At 45.0% G+C, this 19,638-nt stretch overlaps 1 protein-coding gene across 2 annotated transcripts in view; it reads left to right on the top strand.

Moving 5' to 3' along the window:
- Window positions 1-19,638, top strand: part of TIE1 (tyrosine kinase with immunoglobulin like and EGF like domains 1) — a 35,307-nt gene that overhangs the window by 11,090 nt on the left and 4,579 nt on the right. For both annotated transcript variants that reach the window (XM_048498726.1, XM_048498725.1), the window contains 15 exons: window positions 179-310; window positions 1,317-1,457; window positions 5,872-6,000; window positions 6,223-6,368; window positions 8,312-8,456; window positions 8,817-8,975; window positions 9,599-9,736; window positions 13,646-13,936; window positions 14,378-14,668; window positions 14,926-15,119; window positions 15,294-15,504; window positions 17,719-17,829; window positions 18,198-18,388; window positions 18,998-19,111; window positions 19,359-19,429. In XM_048498726.1, coding sequence (XP_048354683.1) covers window positions 179-310; window positions 1,317-1,457; window positions 5,872-6,000; window positions 6,223-6,368; window positions 8,312-8,456; window positions 8,817-8,975; window positions 9,599-9,736; window positions 13,646-13,936; window positions 14,378-14,668; window positions 14,926-15,119; window positions 15,294-15,504; window positions 17,719-17,829; window positions 18,198-18,388; window positions 18,998-19,111; window positions 19,359-19,429 — 2,464 coding nt within the window. The remainder of the gene's footprint in view (window positions 1-178; window positions 311-1,316; window positions 1,458-5,871; window positions 6,001-6,222; window positions 6,369-8,311; window positions 8,457-8,816; window positions 8,976-9,598; window positions 9,737-13,645; window positions 13,937-14,377; window positions 14,669-14,925; window positions 15,120-15,293; window positions 15,505-17,718; window positions 17,830-18,197; window positions 18,389-18,997; window positions 19,112-19,358; window positions 19,430-19,638) is intronic.

The raw sequence follows: 19,638 nt of genomic DNA, 5'->3' as shown, positions 1-19,638 counted from the left end.
TGAGCAGCATGGGAACAAGGTATATGGATACCATGTTTATGCTACAGCTTCCCCAGCAGGAAAGTTATTCCCATCCCAGTGTAGAAGCAGGCAGAAATCTTGGGGTCCAACCTGATGGCTCCGCTGTTATTGTTACTCCCTGTTGCTGATTGGGAACTTCCATCTCTCTCTCTCCCAGGTTGTGCGGAGAAGAAATGGGGTGTCCTTTGTGACAAGGACTGTTCTGACTGCCTGAACGGAGGCATATGCCACCACATTGTGGGAGAGTGCATCTGCCCACCAGGTTTCATGGGTACCCGCTGCGAAAAAGGTAAGAAGCATTATGCTGTTGAATTTATTGAGAAATGATATTTTTGCTCTATGGTTGAAGGCTATAAATGTCCTTGTTTTCACAGAGTAGCAGTGACAGATTCTTGCCTTTTCCACAGTGGGATCTGTGTGCTGGGTCCCAAGTTCTATTTATCCATCAACATCATATGAAGTACACATCACTGCTCTTGCTCTTGTGATTTCCATGCCCACCTTATAAGATGCATGGACCTCATATTCCCCCAGGAACAGCTCACCTGTAGAGTATGCCTCCACAGCCATTATCTGTTCTACCCATTTAGCACTGTACTGCAATCATGTAAAGTAAACACACAGTTGATTTTGCTTTGCTTTGAAACTAGAAACCCAGACATGCAAATTGTGTGGCCAATGAAAATACCTGGCTGAACCCTGTTTGCTATGAGGGGTGCCCAGAATGGAAAAAAGCCAACACAATTCAAGAACTTCCATACATGTGTGCAACAGGATTCAGAAGGGCATTAAGTACAGTTCAGAACCGTTTCAAAACTTTCATGCAAATTTGACTTTAACAGCAGGAAAAGCAGAAGCTTCCTTTCTGCTTTACCTGTACCACCTCTGCTGTTCATTGAAAAGACAATACTGCTGGTGTGCTTTTCTTCAAATATTTTCAGTAAACGTAACAAGCACACCCTTTTCTCTCTACTTCCCTTGGCTAGGATAGAAACATGCACTAATGAGAAAACACATTAGATCTGGGTAAGCATCTCTAGGCAACTGGTAGGAGGTGAAAGACCATGTAGTCCCAAGGTCTGGAGCTCTGCAAAGAGGACAACTGGAGAGAAGGGGCTTGGGCTTGGATTTGAATACAAAGATTACAGTGACATCAAAACAATGGGAAACTATGAATTTGGGGCTTGGTGCTGACATCAACTAGATAAGGTTAAAAGAGCAGGAAGTAAGAATGAATAAGCCAATAATGTCTGTAGTGGATGCAGTTCTCTGACAGGCACCTTCTTTCCTTTCAGCTTGTAGGGAAGGCAGGTTTGGGCGGAACTGCCAAGAACAGTGTCCAGGTGAGCAGGGCTGCAGGGGGCTGGCCTTCTGCCTGCCTGACCCATATGGCTGTTCCTGTGCTGCTGGATGGAGTGGCCCCCAGTGTGGTTCAGGTATGGCTAATTATAGCCTCCATCTTCTGTTCAGCCTGCCAGGGCTATGACAACTCAGTACATTAGGGCTCCAAATTAGAAGGGGGTGGAGAAGACTCTAGCTTGTTTGCTCAGAATGGGAACAGCATGGGGGACTGTATCTTCTGATCTGCAAGACCAAAGCTCGTTCTTGTTTCTTTCTCCATAAATGTTTGGCAGCATCAAAACAAATTTGATTGAATAGAGAAAGGTGTAACCAGATCATCGGATTTTTGTACTAGTTAACATTCCTTGCTTTACAAAGACTGTGTGGCTCACTACCCAGATGCCCATCATACAATTTCTTCATCAGCTGAAGCTTCAGACAATTGAAACAGATACAAGGGGCCAATAGGATACAGTCTGTAAAAATAATGGGATAGCAGCTGGGATCTGACTTTCACAGCATAAGAGAAGTCTATCACATCAGTCCCACATTTTGTTTAAGTGCCCTTGGACTGGAGAAAGCTAAAGTTTACTGTTACCAAGAGAAATGTCCAAAGACTGGAATTTGCCTTGATGTAAGTGTAAGGTGACCAGATGGTCACCTTTGTAATCCGGGACAGGGAGGTGGCTTCTGGGGCTTGCCGTTTGCCGCCCTGTGACAGAGCAGCAAACGGCGAGCCCCAGAAGGCCATGCGCTCCTGCGGCCAGGCGCACGGGAGGCTGCCGCACTGCCTTGCGCCCCCAAGGCAGTGCAGCAGCCTCCCCACAATTGGGACAATTTGTTTGACCCGCGGGACGCGAGACAAATTGTCCAAAGGCGGGACGGTCCCGCCAAAAGCGGGACGGCTGGTCAGCATATGTAAGTGCCAGTTGCCAGTGCAGTCAGAACAAAACTTTCCTTATGTGACACTGACAATATAAAATGAACTTTTCCACCTTCTGCATCAAAAAAGTAATGTGAAAATTGAACTGCAAGATCTTTCAGGGCTCAGTGAAATGTGGTGAGGCCTCAATAAAGGAGGGCTGGTTAGGAAACTAGGATCTTAGGATAATATTTAGAGAATCAAATTTCACCAGTCACATCAGTTGTCATGCGAACTTGCTGTGTTGTCATTTGTCACTTGGTTTCCCTACGATGTTTGTAGAAACTCCAGAACCTCCCCCCTCCACCTCACACACACACTTAGTAGTTTCATGCAGCCTTGGTTGGTCTATCTGCTGGGACTCTGCTTGGCTGACAGCCATGAGAGAGTAGCTTCCTCCCTTTGTTGTTGTTGTTTTTTTTTGGCATCATTTCCCTTCCATTTGGACTCAACATGAAGGTCCTTGAGAGCAGGAAGCTCTGCAGCAAAAAAGAAACTCAAAAGTTGCTAGTTTGGGTACCAGCTGCCCTTTGTAGGTCCCAAAGTTTATTCATCACATCCTTGGGCAAAACACAAATAGGGCTGTTTACATCTTCTCCTTCAACCTATGCTTAGCCTGTAATGCCAAAATCAGACATATGTTTTAAAACACGATTTGTCATTTAGGAATCTACTCCACTTCACTTTAAACATATATTCACTACTCACAAATTATGACTTTCCTGTCTTAGATGCCAGCATACCTGCTTCAGCCTGTATGAGAGAATACATTCCCCCACTTGTTTACCCTGGATTCCTAAATTGCAATACAGATATCCTTTTCACCTGCCTTTTATCATTTCCTCCATTGTCTTCAACAAAACAGTAGTCCACTGGCAATTTAACACCTAAGAAAATTTAATCCAGCACAAGCTTTTGTCAATCAGAGCCCATTTCATCATATCTATTAATCACAGGCTTTTCCACCTGGAGTTTTTTTAGCTGCTTCTGGCCCCACACTGCTGCTTCGGTTTATCCCCTGATCTCCGCATGCATTTCTGTGCATTGAGAAATACATATTGAGGCGTTTTATTTCCTGGTTTTTGGAGACCACTTTTACCCAAAAATGTTTCTCTGGAACCCGACTTTGAGTCAGTTTTTGCATCCTGCTTGATGTTTCTCTCCTGAGACAGCAGCCGCCACCCGGGATTCCCTCCGAGCCGGCCAGAGCGTCGACAAGGTGCAGGGAGGGGCTATCCAGCGCTGGCACAGGGGAAGCCGAGCAGCCGGGCCACGCCCTGTATCCCGGGGAGCCGTTTGCCCAGTCGAGACTCAGGGGAGAGGGCCGGGAGGAGAGCAGCAGCGCCACGCAGCCCGCCATCCAGCCGCCCTCAGCGTCTGAGGCCCGAGGAGGGGCCAGGGGAAGACAGGCAGCATCACGGTCCAATCACGGAACTAGAGGGAGAGCTAGGGACTGGATCGAGGTGGGGTTGGAGGAAAGGGGGGAGAGGTGAAGCAAACTAAGAAGGGAGGGGCTCGAGCAAATGTGCGTGGGCGTTGATGCCTGAATCATTGTGGAGCTGCGGCATCATTGCAGCCGGTAGTGACGAGGCTTCTCGGACTCCACTTCTAAGGCTACCTAAAGCAAGAGGGAACTGGAGCCGCACTCCGCGTGTCGCCCAATCAGAATCCCGACCAAAGGGGGGCGGCGGGCACTCACAGTTTCTGTTGGTTTTCTTTGTCCTGCTCACTTCCACTCACTGTTTAATTATCAAACTATTGCAATCAAAACATTTCCTCTTGTCCCCCTCGCTCTCAATACAAGTTATTTCTTTTTGATAAAAAGGCATCAAGCCTTGTAGCAACAAGTTTATCAGGTTCTCTGAATTCCCAGTTTCATTTTTTTAAAGTACCGGTCTGTTCCCTTGCAATATATCTACATGAGGCTTATGTTCTAGCCCTTTCCCTCATGGAGATATGCCTTTTCCCTTCTCTCTCTGCAAGGGAAAGGGATACTTGCTTTTTATAATGAAAGCTGGTGATTCAGAGAACCTGTTCTGCCTATTTGTACAACACCCCAGTGATAAAGCAATATCTTATTGCTTTTTTAAAAAATGTGGAGAAGATGCTAAGATGCCCCCAAGGACATCACTGATGAAGATGGCACCCTCCTTTGAAAATAGTAATTATTGAAGTGATGAGCAGAAGAAAATCAACAGACTTCAGAACTGTGAAAATGCATAGGGAGGGAAGATGTGCAGAACAGGCACACCCAAACTGATTCCAGTACTTGTGAACTGACTCCCAAGAAAATCAGGAGTAGGTCGAATGTGCAGAAAAGCCCCAGGTTAATACCTTTGTTGGAAGGCAGGGCATTTGTGTTGTTTGAAGTCTTTAATAAACATATTTCAGCCTGATGGCTGTACAAATTTCATGCATTTGATGAAATGACCTCTGATTCACAAAAAAAAATGCTGGAATATGATTTGGTAGTCTTTAAGGTGCCTCTGGACTCCTGTTTTATTCTGCTGCCATAGACCATTATAGCTACCTGCTTGGAGTAATCTTCATTGCTGTTGTTTCCTTCTCTGCAGTGAAACTGACATTCTTGGAAGAAAGTATTGTTATTTTATTGATATTCTCTCTGAAAGGAAAATAGAAAAACCTGCTACCCTCTTTGAAGAAGCTGCAGTAGTGAAATGGGGAGAAAGAAGAAGACAGGAAACTGGCAAGGATTTTCCCCCAACCTTGTCAGTTTCTCTAGATCACTGATTAGGAATGGTGTAGGAAATCCGCAGGACCAAACCTTCTTTTGCACTTCCTGGAAAGAGAAATTAAAGTGTGAAAAAGCCACTTTCAAAGGGCTGCACCAAAAAATAGTAGGCTGGCAGACGACTCAAAATACACTTCAGAATGACATGGAAAGGCAGTTGCTGTCAAAAGTTTCTTATTGGGGTGACAGGTTGGTTAAGGACAAAACCACAAAATGCTGAGGTGTGAATCCTCACAACCTCAGGGTATTGAGCTACTTCCAGTCCCCTTAAGTAACCTGCCAGCCAGAGATGGAGGGACAGAGAGTTTCCAGTCTTCCTGGGTCTAACATCAAGAAGTCAGCCCTGCAAGGTAGGATGCTTACAAGATGGGGGAACAGCAAGGATAAGATCATTCATATGAAATATCCAACTTAAGCATATTTGCAAGCATTGGTTTTCTAAATGTAGATGCTCCCTGACTAAACTGAGTCCAGCAGAGTTTCAAAGTTCAGAGGGATGTAGTCAGTTGCTGGGATGCAAGAATATGGTGAGGTTTTGGCTTTTCCCCCCACCTTGTCGGTCACCTTCCAGAGTTTGGCTGTCAGCTGGGAAAAACAGGACACTGGATTACAGAAGGACCTTTGTTCTGAATTAGCAGGTCTTTTCTTATTTTTTGTAAATGTTGAAAGGTAAATCCGCCTTCAGGCATGTGCTGAGACAAGCACATTCAGATCTGCTCTAGAGAGATTCATAGGCTCAAATACACATTAAGTGGCCTGATATTCTAGACCCATGAACTCTGTTTCTTGAGACATGGTCAGAATCTGAGTGTGGCTTCTTGTGTTCTTCCCATAGCTTGTAACCATAGAACGTTTGGCCCTGACTGTGCCCTGGAGTGTCACTGCCAAAATGGAGGCACTTGTAACCGGTTCAGTGGGTGTATTTGCCCATCTGGTTGGCATGGACAGCGTTGTGAGAAATCAGGTAAATGCACCTTGGAATATGTATTTCAGGAACCACAGGAGTAGCAGCAGTTGGTCACAATGCCAAAATGCTGCCAAACAGAGAAATGTAGTTACTGGGTGGTAGTTACTGGGTGGCTATAGATGAAAACAGGATAAAGAGCATAAAACACATTGAACCTTAAAAAAATTTTGTTAGTAAAATGTCAATAATTTAAATTTTTTTATGATGTCCTGTGCCAAGACCGGATCCCCCAGATTATCAACTTGGTCTCACACCTGGAGTTTAATCAAGGCTCTCAGCCTGTAGTTAGCTGTGTGGCAACAGGCAACCCACTCCCTGTGCGTGACAGCATTGAACTGCGCAAGGCTGATGGAACAGTGCTCACGGTAAGACCCCGTAATGACTTAGAACAGTTCCTGTCCCATCCCTGTGTCCCGAGTGTGACTTTCTCACCATCCTTGTGTCTGCTTATGACCTAAATCATTTTCTCTCTACAATTCCCGCCCCCCAAGTTCGGACCCTGAACTTTTCTTCCTGTTCATTAAGCCAAAGTTTATTTAATAAGCTGTGTTTATTGATACTTGTTTGCAAGACCATCTAAGTTCATAAATATATATTGGAAGGTTAAATAAGAGGAACCTGGAAAGCACAGTGGTTGGATCACAAGAAGTCACTCTAAGCACAGACCATAGCTTTAACTTATGGCCAATTAGTTAGCTTTAACTTATGGCCACAAACCATAGCTTTAACTAATAGCCAATTAAACACTGCTGCTCTGCCCCAAAGCAAGGGAACATTTCCTTTGGGGCAGAGATTTCTGTACTGATACACCGTGTATTATAGCACTGCAGATCCCAAAAGCTCCACGGTTAGTGAAAGCAGAGAAACTGCAATGTTTTCCATTGCTTTGGGGTTTCTGCTCCTTCCAGTTTCCCACACAAACACACATTCCTCGTAGGCATTTCTGGGGGATCACTGGACGGCTTTTGTAAAAAACCCCCAAAATATCAATATCATACAGAAATATTGACATCACATGGAAATATAAAGATTTATAGGGCTTTAAAAACAAAGCCAGAAATCTTGTGATGACCAGAAGCAACCTAGAAGTGAGTGCAGGGAAGCTGCCCAGCAGGCAGTGGGGCGTGTCCTCATGTTTAAACAGAGAAATGCAAGGAGACTCCATTATGACCCCACTGCAGATTTAAAAACCCTGAAGAAAACATTCCATGTGCAATGGGTCTTTGTCTGAATTGAGCTGTAGCATCTTATGTGTTTAAATATTTCATCTTTCCTTTCTTCTTGTAAATACAAAACATAATTGTTCCATTTCACTTCCCTCTTTCTTTTTACAAAGCAAAAGACACATCCCTGTTACAGTTTTATATCAGTTCAACAGCTGGTTTTGGGTTTGCATTTTATTGTTCTGTTTAAGAATCATGGCAATTGTGGATTGGTGAGAGTACTGAGAATGTTCTGTTAAACATTCCCAGTCTATCTCACGGAACTAGAGTTCCCTGCAAAAAAGAGGCAGTTTCATTAAGTATCTGGCCAGAGCTTCCACCTTGTATTCACATGAAGAAGAAAGAACCTCTTATTTCATAATTAGGTGACAAACCTTCTATTACCCTTGAACATGTTAAATAAAATCAAGGATAAAGCAAACGACAAGGTGAACACATTGGAAAAGGTACAGTAAACTTTCAAGGACACCTTTTGCTCCTATTGTTTTACATCTCCTACAATGTCAGGCCCATATGAAAGGGCGCAGCTGAAGGTGGAAGAAGGTAGATCTTTAGCAACTGTGCCAAAGTAAGTGCTATTATATCACAGCAATCAAAACCAAGTTTACATTTCTGGGGGGTTGACTATTCTGACTCAGACTTGAAACACAGCCAAGCAGTCTCTGCTGCCCTATGCACTGAGTGGGATTTTATTTATTTATTTTATTTTATCTACCTTTCTCATGGAGACTTAAGGCACAAAACGGTGTAAAACTATGCAATCAAATAGTAAGAGAGAACTCTCAAGCAATGCATTTGGACTACCAAAATTTGGCCCCAGACGTTCTCTTTTTTTACAATTCAAATGAATTCAGCAGATTTCATCTTGTTGCTTCATGAAGACTTTCCAGGATACCCAAGTCCTGCTGGCTATTTTTAATAATTGTACATGTTTTCATTCTTAAGGGTAGATGTGAAGCCAGCCTTTCTTTGCACCCACAAGGAACTATGTTTCCAGAAATTACATGGAAATAGAAGACCGGGACAGGAAATTACTGCGATATATTTTCTGTAAATAAGTGACTGTGTTATTCTTTCCTGTCCAGCCTATCAAAGCTATAATGGAAAAGGACATGACAACCTGTGAATTTCGGGTGCCACCACTTGTCCTCTCTGATACTAATTTCTGGGAATGTCGTGTCTCTACCACTGGTGGGCAGGATAGTGGCAAGTTCAAAGTCACTGTAAAAGGTAAGACAGCAAGTCAGGTGAAATTTCAGGGATAGAGCTTTGCCATCCTCTGCTTCTGGGAAATGCAAAGTCATAATGGAGAACATCTTGGGCTGCTCAGGAGTGAAATGTTACCACACAAAGATTTTGTAAGATTGGCAAAGAAGACATTGGCCCAAAGTTTTCAGTGACTCTCTTAAGATATCTGTCCAGATAACATGAGTGCCAAGTATGCAAGTAGTATCTCTTTGATATAGTATTGATTTTCAAGTTAAGAAACCTGGGAATTAATTGGAGATAACAGATGGTATGAGCCAGGGAAATGATTGCATGACAAATTGATGGCATGGATCTGTTTTAATGGTTCTGTTCTTTCCCTAGTGCCTCCTGTCCCACTCATCCCTCCCAGACTTCTAGCCAAGCAGAGTCGGCAGCTTGTGATATCTCCTGTGGAACATTTCTTGGGTGATGGACCTATCATCTCTATCAAGGTTCTTTACAGGTCAAATGATGACACATCTCACTGGTCATCTATTGTAGGTAAGGGGTTTATTGCACATGGCTGGAGCAGTCATTCCACCCATGTGCATTCACTGCAGGGCTGCCTCTGTGCCTGCTATAGCTCCAGTTCTCCAGCTATACAAAAAGGGCCCCAGGAGAAGCCACTGAGTGAAGCAAAATATAATCACCTTAGCTAGTCATGGAGATGTACGGCTTCTTCTGTAATATGCCACTACATGGTAAGGTCCAGCTGGCATGTCTGAGATGAAATCATTTAAGCATAGTAAAGAACAGAAAGATATATGATTATAAATTAACTTTCCTGCAATGGTCATCAATCATTTCAGAAACCTGGTATGAACATGTTTTGAACTGCCTTTCTATTTTAAAATGTAAATACCAACAGCAGGAGAAAAGCTGGAAAGGTTTGTTCAATTATACTTATTAATTGGCTTCTTGGTTTGAAAGGCAGCAATGGCATCAGAGAGGTTTCCCTGCTGAAAGCAGGATAAGAGAAAGGAACATTAGGTATGGCCCAATGAACACAGAGCTCTAGATCCCCCACCAAGTCCAAGCAAAGGGTTCTGCCCTGTGGTTCTTAATAGTAGAAACAAGACTGTACTATTAGACTCTCCACTAATGGGTTGTAATCTGATCAACAGTTGACAATATCCAGAATATCACCCTGATGAATCTCCGACCTGTCACCGCCTATCTTGTTAAGGTTCAGCTAACACGCCCTGGAGACAGAGGAGAAGGTGTCATGGGGCCTCAGGCTATCATGGTAACAGAATGCCAAGGTGAGTACCTGATGTTTAAAGTGTTAGGGTTACCAACCCCCAGGTAGCACCAGGAGATTTCCCAGGATTTAAAGTGATCTCCAGACTACAAAGATCAGTTCCCCTGGAGAAGCAGCTACTTTGGGGCATTACACCCCATTATTTATTTATTTAACAATATTTATAGCCCACATCATACTAGCATCTCTGGACAGTTTACAAAAGTTTAAAAACAATAAAAACAATTAAAAACAATTAAAACAGCAATAAAAATTACATTAAAATAACTCCAAACCTTGCTTTCACCCTCCCCACCACCACCCCACCAGCAGCTACAAAGAGGGTTTCCAGAAGGGTAACCAAATTTCTGGGTGAAGGGGAAGGTCTTGGCTATACGCCTAAACCAGGGGTAGGGAACCTGCGGCTCTCCAGATGTTCAGGAACTACAATTCCCATCAGCCCCTACCAGCATGGCCAATTGGCCATGCTGACAGAGGCTGATGGGAATTATAGTTCCTGAACATCTGGAGAGCCGCAGGTTCCCTACCCCTGGCCTAAACCCATGAAAGGTAGGCGCATGGTGAATCTCTGAAGGGAGTTTATTCCACATTTTTGGGGGGGGATCATGGAAAAAGCCATCCCATGTGCCTGTGCCGCCACACCCAGTGCGGGGAGGTACCACCAGGACCACCTCCCCCGCATGATCTCAGTGCCCTGGCAGGGACATGTGGGCACAGGTACTCCTTCAGGTAGGCAGGGCCCAAGCTGCTTAGGACTTTTTAAGTCAATGTCAACATCTTGAATTGGCCCCCGGGAGTGAATTGGGAGTCACTACAGTTCCTTAAGGACCAGTGTGATATGCATTTGGCCAGATGTACGGGCTAACAACTTGGCTGCTGCACACTGCACTAACTCTAGCTTTCGGATCGTCTTCAAGGGCAGCCCCACGTAGAGTGCATTACAATAATCCAATCAGGAGGTTAGCAGAACATGTCACACAGTGGGCCTGGTCTCCTTTGTCCAAAAATGGGCAGAACTGGTGAATCAGATGGAGCTGCTGGAAGGCCCTCAGGGTCACCACCGTCTCCTGAAGCTCAAAGGACAGCAATAAATCTAGGAGCACCCCCAGATCTTGCACCCAGTCCTTCTGGGGCAATACAACCCCATCTAGAACTGGGTGCCCTGTGATCTTGCCATAGGTGGCATTCCTAGAAGCAACCTATCCACATCCTCGGACCTCATCAACTGAAATTGATCCAATAAAACTGGATTGATGGTGCTCTGGACACCTCTACAGTATGCTGTTCAATGGTGGAGTCCAATCCTGTGCAGATATGAGCAAATTTATAGCACCCCCTTCCCATCAGCACTGGAATATGGCCCTCAGCCCCTGCTTCTTCCCTGCCCAGGCACATGCCATTTATCAGCTAACTCTTGCTACAAGCCCCCAGATTAGACACCACCTCAAACCTCACTAGGTGCCAGACCAAGCCTTCCATCTCCCACTCAAAAGGAGGATGCTGGCAAACTTCTTTCCAGTCACCCACTCAGGATTACAGTCCACTCTCCCAGGGCTATCCTCTCATACCAGCCTTGTGCACCACCAGTACCAACCACCACACCCAACCACAGGATCTCCCCTCTGTACCCAACTGCTGGCCAAGAACACTCCTCTCAATTCATGTTTAACCATGAGACCACCCACACCACCCTACACTGCCCCTCAAGCCAATTAAAATTCAATAAATAATAATAATAAAATAAGGGCCTGCCCTACACCCCCCTTTTACTACTGCCCCAGAACCAGCGTATCTCTTGTAGGCACAGAAAGCTGAATTGCCCCATCCCTGCAGTAGATGAAATTCATCCCAGGTGAGTACAGAAGAACTACAGCCTTCTTCCATTCCCGGCAGAGTAGCAGAACCCATTGATGTCCCTGTACCTTCTAAACCCCACTATCCCCAGACTCCATCTCCAACTCGCCAGGAATTTCCCAAACCATAGCTGGCAACCCTTAAAGAGCCAACTGAGGTACTGCAGAATTTGAAATGTGTATGAGTAGAGGGAAGAAGGGATGGTGACATCAGAGAGTTGCTTCTTTAAGCATGGAATTAGGGGTCTGCAGGATGCAGAGAAAAAAATGGTCCTGTTTTTCAAGGCCTTATGTGAACCTATCAGGGTTTAAGTTTAGGCCTTGCCCTCCTATCAGTTGGAGACGATATATGCAAAGCATAGTGTATTCTGAGATGAGACTCATTTGTCAGTAGTATCGGGCCTTCCTTCCTTTATTTATTTCATTTATTAGACTTCTATGCCACTTTTCCCTGTAATGACAGGCTCAGAGCAGCTAACATCACCATTATATACCTTAATAAAATGCACATAACAATAAAATAAAACAACAGCAAAACCTGGAACCTTAAATAGGTAGCAATGAGGGGTAGCAATTAAAATTCCAATGTTCTCCCATACCCCCACACAATAAAGATCTGTAACAAAGAAAAAGGGGAGTGGAGAAGAAAGGGAGGTCAGCCAAGTTGGAACAACCACTGCTGTCTTCAATTGTAGGAACAGCTCCCTCTTACAGGCAGTGTGGAACTGTTGCAAATCTCATAGGGCCCTGGTCACACTTGACAGAATGTTTCACCAGGCCAGAGGCAGAGCAGAGGAGGCGAACACTTTTTGGGCCAGGGATTTCTAGTATGTTGATATATGCTAAACATAATGCTTTTGAGGGACATAAGGGGAGAGGCAGTCTTGCAGATACAAAGGTCCCAGGCTGTTTAGAGCTTTACATGTGAATACTAGAACCCTGAACCTAATTTGGTACTCCACCTGGAGCCAATATAACAGATAGAGCACTGGCTGGATGTGGGCCCTCCACAGCATCCCAGTGAGGACCTGTGCAACTACATTCAGCACCAGCTGAAGTTTCCAGATCAGTCTCAAGGGAAGCCCTGCACAGAGCAAGTTATACTAATCCAGCCTGGAGGTGACTATTGCATGCATCACTGTGGCTAGATTAGAGTGAGACAGGTAGGGCACCAGTTTGGCTTCATTTGTGACCTGGGCCCCCACAGAAAGTGAGGTATCCAGGATCATGCCCAGGCTCTTGACTGATGGCTTAGGTGTCAGTTCCACACCATCAGGAATGGGGAGCTGGCAACACAACATTGCATCCCTCTGACCCAGCCACAGAACCTCTGATGGATTTAATTTCAGCTTTCTCTGCTGCATCCATTCCACCATGGCCTCCTGACAACTGGCCGGATTTATTATTCCTTAGATGGATTATTCCTTAGTCATTAGACACTGTATAAGAATTAAAACCTGCCAGTAAGCTCATGGTCAACAAATAAGACCATGATCAACAAATAAGGCACAAAAGGAAGAGGAAATTAACCGGCTGACCCTTGTGACAGGCTCCAAACAACTCTTCCACCATCATCCAGAGCAGTGCTTCAAGGCTCAAGAAGCCATAGCAGCTTTTTCAAAAGGAGCCAAATAAACATGCTACATGCTTGAGGAAAATAAGTTTCTTTTTAAGTCATATTTGGTCATTGACTGTAAATAAAGTCTTCTTTTTTTTTAAAGCCATGTTTCCTGAAAACATCAGGAAAGGGCCAAAAAATTATAACGGAGTTGGAACAAGATATATATGTCAATAGAGGAATGAAGATAAGGAGAAGCAGAGCTCACTGCTCAATAAAAAAAAGAAAGAAAAGCCCTGGTTCAACTGTCTGCCTTGAGAGAGTAAGAGGGTGCTGAAAAAGAACTATTTTTTCTAACACTTGAAGTTGTAAGTGAGAGCAGTTATCTACTAACTGATAAGTAGAGTAATAGTTGTAGGTTGCATTAAAATTGGTCTAGGCTGAAATGAAATTGGTCAGAATTCCAGTCAAGTTGACCCTGTTTCTCTGTTTCGTACAGAGCCAACTGCCAAACCTGTGATTGAAAGTTCTTTTGTTGAAGGAAGAAATACACTTTATGTCAATTGGAATTTACCCAATAGTGATGATGTGGCCACCGGGTTTCTGGTCCGGCTATATGACTCTGCTAAGGTGCTCATACATCAGGAAAACATCTCATCCATCATTGTACAATCTGCCAGGATTCCAAACTTGAAGTTCAACAAGGACTACAGTCTGGAGGTGTTAGTCTATCACTGTACCGGACTAGGACCTCCTTCTGATTTGTACAAGGTCAAGATCAATAGCAAAGGTGGGTGATGAAATGTGCCACCTGGGCAGGCTCTGGTGGAAATAGGAAGGATCCTTGATCCTAGGATGGGTGAGCATAATCCACAGCACTGTGATTGCCAGCCCTCCCCAGTCTCATTGATCTGAAAAGCCTAATTTTCTTCTTGCTGTATGACAAAATACATTCCTAGCTCCATACATGTTGTTGGACTGCCCGTAGGCTCTTACGGAAGCATTAGCCCATGATTTCTGGGTGTTTCCCTGGGTAAATGAGCAGGTGCCTGGAACATCCTGTCCTGCAGCTCTTCATTGTTTTCTGGCACCCTAGTGGCCTTCCATTAGCCCTCTCTCAAGCTTGCTATTCCATGCCCTAAAAGGCCCCTAATTTGGCATGGCACACATTCCAAGCAGTTGGGGAGTGGAGGCAATTGCAGTACCAATGGCTCTACCACTTGCCCCCCAGGTCCCTCATCCCCACGGTCTCTCTCAATGGAGTCCCTCGCTGACAGCACCATCAAGCTCACCTGGCAGCCCCCTGAGTACCCCAATGGTGGCATCATCATGTACACAGTGGAGGTGCAAAAGCTGGGAGGTAACAATGAGCCTCAGTGGGTGGACACAGACAACGGCTGGGAGACTACAAAGATCATCACAAGGCTCAACACCAGCACATCCTACCAATTCCGTGTGCGAGCCAATTCTCATGTGCCAGGCGAGTGGAGCAAGCCTGTGAGAGCTGCAATTCTAGATGACGGTGAGTTTGGTTGGCTGCTGTAGTGGGTAGGATTCAAGGGGGGAAAGCAACACAGTGGGGAGAATACTGGCAGGGGAGAACAACTGACTCCTGGCACATCACAAATTGGAACAGTCAAGAGCTGAAGCCCTGATCCCCTGCCCAGGGAGCTTGTGGAAAACAGTGGCTTACATCCCTGTACTCTGTACATGGCCATGCTGTCTTCATCACAGCATCAGGTACATGTACAAGACATCTTATTTCCACTTTTCCTGCAGGAGCCCTGAGCCAAGTGCCCGCTCTGAAGAGCAAGAACTTGTCCCCATCCAACCTAGAACAGCAGTTACTGTTAGCCATTGTGGGTTCTGTCTCTGTCACCTGCCTGACAATACTGTTTGCCCTCCTTGCCCTTTTCCTCATCAAGAAGAACTTCTTCCACCGGCGTCGCACTTTCACCTATCAGTCAGGATCTGTAAGTGGTTTTTGTCCCTGACTCATCTGTCCTCTGCCCTTAACTCCAAAAGCCTCTTCCCTAAGAAAACATTCCCACCCCACCCCCAAATCCTTGGGCATTCTTGTTTCACCAGTTTGTTTCTCTGTTGGGTGCAAAGTGCTGCCAATATCCTGTCCACAAACCTTCTCACAGGGGGAAGAGACCATTCTGCAGTTCAACTCAGGCACATTGACCCTGACTCGCCGGCCAAAACCGCAGCCTGAGCCACTCAGCTATCCTATTCTGGAATGGGAAGACATCAAATTTGAGGACATGATAGGGGAAGGGAACTTTGGGCAAGTCATCCGGGCCATGATCAAGAAAGACGGCCTCCGAATGAATGCAGCCATCAAGATGCTGAAGGGTAAGATGCCGCACAAGAGCAAATTTAATGGACTTCAGTTACAGGAGACCATTTATACAAGGAGTACTTACCCTGAGGCTGTTTGCTTCACAATGGGGCTTCCCCACATTTCTTCATTTGTCCTCAAGGAAATGTCCTGCAGATTCCTGCCAAGCTGAGCCACCCTTTTGCCTGCCTATTGCTTCCTCGTTGTTTCTGCAACCTCCATTTGGAAGCTTACCTGCCACGTGGGGGGTGGGAGAGGGTTCAATGGTCAATCATCCCTGTAATAGACATACTGTATTAGATTTTTTTTAAAAGGAACTCTCCTGATCTCCCTGAAATGCCAGCCCCAAAGAGTGGACAGACTGCTCCTGTGTAATAAGAGAAGGCAGGGAGGAACAGAAAGCCCAAACAAAGCCAAACACACAATGATATCCTTCACTTTCCCTGAGAAGCAAGACAAAAAGTCGCACTTTCGCTGGTTTCAGAAACTGACTGAGAGTCTAAAATGCTGTGAGTTCTGAAGGGGGGAAACCTGTCTGTAACTGAGAATCTAACCCAAAGGGAATGTACACTCACTGCAGAGCAGGCCACAAGTGCATAAAAGGCCTACATTTCAGTAGAACATGAGACACTTCCTAATAGTAAATGGGCAGGGGGAAGGGACTCTCTCCATCGCTCAAAGTCTTGAAGCAGACATTGCACGGACAGAGTTTTGAAATATTCTAGATATTCTCAATATTCTCAATATTCAGAGCCCTTCGGGGATGGGCAGTATATTACATTAAATAAATAATAAATAATAATAATAATATGTATTTGGGGTCTGAGGAGATGGCCTATAAGGCCCCTTCCAACTTGCAGGACTGTGACCATGATAACAGATGCAAGAATAGACTCCTACTCTGTGTGCAAGAGACTGACCAATTAGTTTCTTTGTTCTCTTGGTAGTGGGATCTACACTGAGTGGCGTGCACACATTCACACATACACTGTACTTTCCATTGTGTGCAGGGCAGCTGCCCAGACAAAATATAAACTCACTAGACTTTCCTTCCATTGTTGCTCACAAGGGAGGACTGATTTAAAACTCATTTCCGCCTCAGGAAATTCTATTTTGTGAAGATAGCTAGAGATCTTTAACAGTGGATTCTAAGCCATGAAACTACAAATCACAGGAATCTGTGGGTAAAACATTGTCTGCTCTTGAACAGCAGAACCATTTCAGAAGAACATAAGAAGGAGCCTTACTGGATCAGACCAGAGTCCATCTAGTCCAGCACTCTGCTACTTGCAGTGGCCCATCAGGTGCCTTTGGGAGCTCACATGCAGGATGTGAAAGCAATGGCCTTCTGCTGCTGCTGCTCCTGAGCACCTGGTCTGCTAAGGCATTTGCAACCTCAGATCAAGAAAGATCAAGATTGGTAGCCATAAATCGACTTCTACATAAATCTGTCCAAGCCCCTTTTAAAGCTATCCAGGTTAGTGGCCATCACCACCACCTGTGGCAGCATATTCCAAACACCAATCACACGTTGTGTGAAGAAGTGTTTCCTTTTATTAGTCTTAATTCTTCCTCCCAGCATTTTCAATGTATGCCCCCTGGTTCTGGTATTGTGAGAAAGAGAGAAAAATTTCTCTTTGTCAACATTTTCTATCCCATGCATAATTTTATAGACTTCAATCATATCCCCCCTTAGACGTCTCCTCTCCAAAGAGTCCCAAACGCTGCAGCCTCTCTTCATAAGGAAGGTGCTCCAGTCCCTCAATCATTCTCGTTGCCCTTCTCTGCACTTTTTCTATCTCTTCAATATCCTTTTTGAGATGTGGCGACCAGAACTGAACACAGTACTCCAAGAGGAGAAAGTCCAAAGCACAATGCAGTTTCCCATGATGGTTCTTACATACAGAGTGAATAGCCAGGCCATTCCCTCTTACGTTAGTCTGTGGAGAACTGTAGAACCGACATGTGCAGAACTGACATGCAGATGCCCAAGACCATGCTAGAAAACTGAAGTTGATCCCACTGCCCTTTCACAAGCGCATGCACTGATTGTCATCAGTTTGCTGTCACATAACATGTGAATTCATCAGAAAAGGACTTCTCTCCTGATGGGTGAAGGATGTTTAGTCCTCAGCCAGGTGCAGAGAGCATATTGTCCCCTGCTGTACTCAAAGGAGGCTCCCTACTGTGCTGCTTGAGCTGGTCTGGCATCTCTATCTCTCTTTCAGAATTTGCCTCTGAGAATGACCACCGGGACTTTGCTGGAGAACTAGAGGTCCTTTGCAAGCTGGGCAACCATCCCAATATAATAAATTTGCTGGGGGCTTGTGAGAATAAAGGTAAGCCCCCTTGCCAACCAGCTCAGCAATATTTCTGTTTCTCCCTTGCTTACTTCTCTTTCCCTGCTTCTTCTGTCTTTTGTCACTCAAACATCCTGCTGCAGTTTCAGATGAGTCACAGGGCCAGCACCACTGGCAAACCTGTCAAATGTGATCCAGGTTTTCTGTAATTTTCCACCCATCTTGCACACACCCTACTTGGCAAAACCTATTTTTACATAGCATGTCAGTTCATAGATAGGAACATCTGGTGCATTATCATAACGTCACATTTTCATTATTCTGTTTCACCTTCTTCACCAAGGTGTTTCAAATTTTAGGCAGTGCCCTAACGTGTTGTGATCTGACAATCTCTGTCAATCTCCCAGGTTACCTATATATTGCTATAGAATATGCACCCTATGGGAACTTGCTGGATTTTCTCCGCAAGAGTCGAGTCTTAGAGACAGATCCTGCTTTTGCCAGGGAACACGGAACAGCATCAACCCTCACATCCCAGCAGCTCTTGCAGTTTGCATCTGATGTGGCCAAAGGCATGCAGTATTTGAGTGAGAAACAGGTATGTCGGTCTCCATTTTTCTGGGATTGGTTGGGGTAATGAACCACAGGGACAGACTGACATATAACTGGCCAGGAAAGCTCCTTCAGAGGGCCATCAGCAGTCAGGAATGCACTGCAAAGTGTTCTCCGCTCAGCTTGCTCCTAGGTGGCTTTAAGATCCCAGTCCATCCTGATGCACCAGCTCCTCTGTGAAATGAGCAAGGAAAGTCTGTATAGGTGTCTGTAATGGAGAGTGAGCAAAACAATGCACACAATTCCAACCTGGGATGCTTTTCACGTACACCAAATGGCAAATCCATCAATAAGCAATGTAAGAAGGGCTGTGCGTTTAGACTGGAGGGTTGGTCAGAATGATGGCATGGTGAATGAATGTGAGAATCTAAGTCAGAAGTGGGAAATGCTAGCCCACTAGGAAAGAGAAGGCAGAATGTGAAGTGGGATTTGGTGTCTTGAATAGTTCTGGTTTGCCAGAGGAGTTTGTGAGAACTTTGTAGCTCAGGGAACACCAAGACACTGCAGTCCTGGCTCTTTTGTATCACCCACTAAAGCCACAGAGTAGACAGAATGCCTCTGCCTATGAGTGTTTCCCCCTCTGTTTTTCTTCTAGTTCATTCACAGAGACTTGGCTGCCAGGAACATCCTTGTGGGAGAGAATCTGACCTCCAAGATTGCTGACTTCGGCTTGTCCCGGGGGGAGGAGGTCTATGTAAAGAAGACAATGGTGAGTCTGGGTCATAGTAATTGAATTAGGATACCTAGAATGCCTCTCTGCAAAAAATCTTTCTCTTTCTTCAGTTTTTTCATCAATTTATTTTCTGTGTTGTCAAGTTGTTCAAGTACTAATAAAAAACTTTTCATCAAAGTTTTCTCATCTATTCTATGAAACGGTGATATGGTTTCATTTCATTTTTTTCTACAGCATCCTTACAGTAGACTGTCTGCTTTTCCAACAATGTCTCTTTTTGCAGGGCCGCTTGCCAGTTCGCTGGATGGCCATTGAGTCCTTGAATTACAGTGTATACACAACCAAGAGTGACGTGTGAGTGATTTATGCATGGAGTTGGGAAAGGCAATGTTCTCCTGTCTGGTGGGCAGCAAGTGGGTGAAGGGTTGCAATTTGCAGTTTTTCCCTTGGTCAGCTTGCAAATGTGTGATCCCTTGGTCCTAACCTGGCTGTGTGATCCCTTGGTCCTAACCTGGCTAACTGAAATAGAACAAATGCAATAACCAAGGCTACTCACTAAAAAA

This window comes from Sphaerodactylus townsendi, linkage group LG05, assembly GCF_021028975.2.
Source record: "Sphaerodactylus townsendi isolate TG3544 linkage group LG05, MPM_Stown_v2.3, whole genome shotgun sequence".
NCBI classification, from domain to species: Eukaryota; Metazoa; Chordata; class Lepidosauria; order Squamata; family Sphaerodactylidae; genus Sphaerodactylus; species Sphaerodactylus townsendi.
Note: the sequence above shows the minus strand (reverse complement) of the source record. Positions and strands in the feature narration are given on the sequence as shown.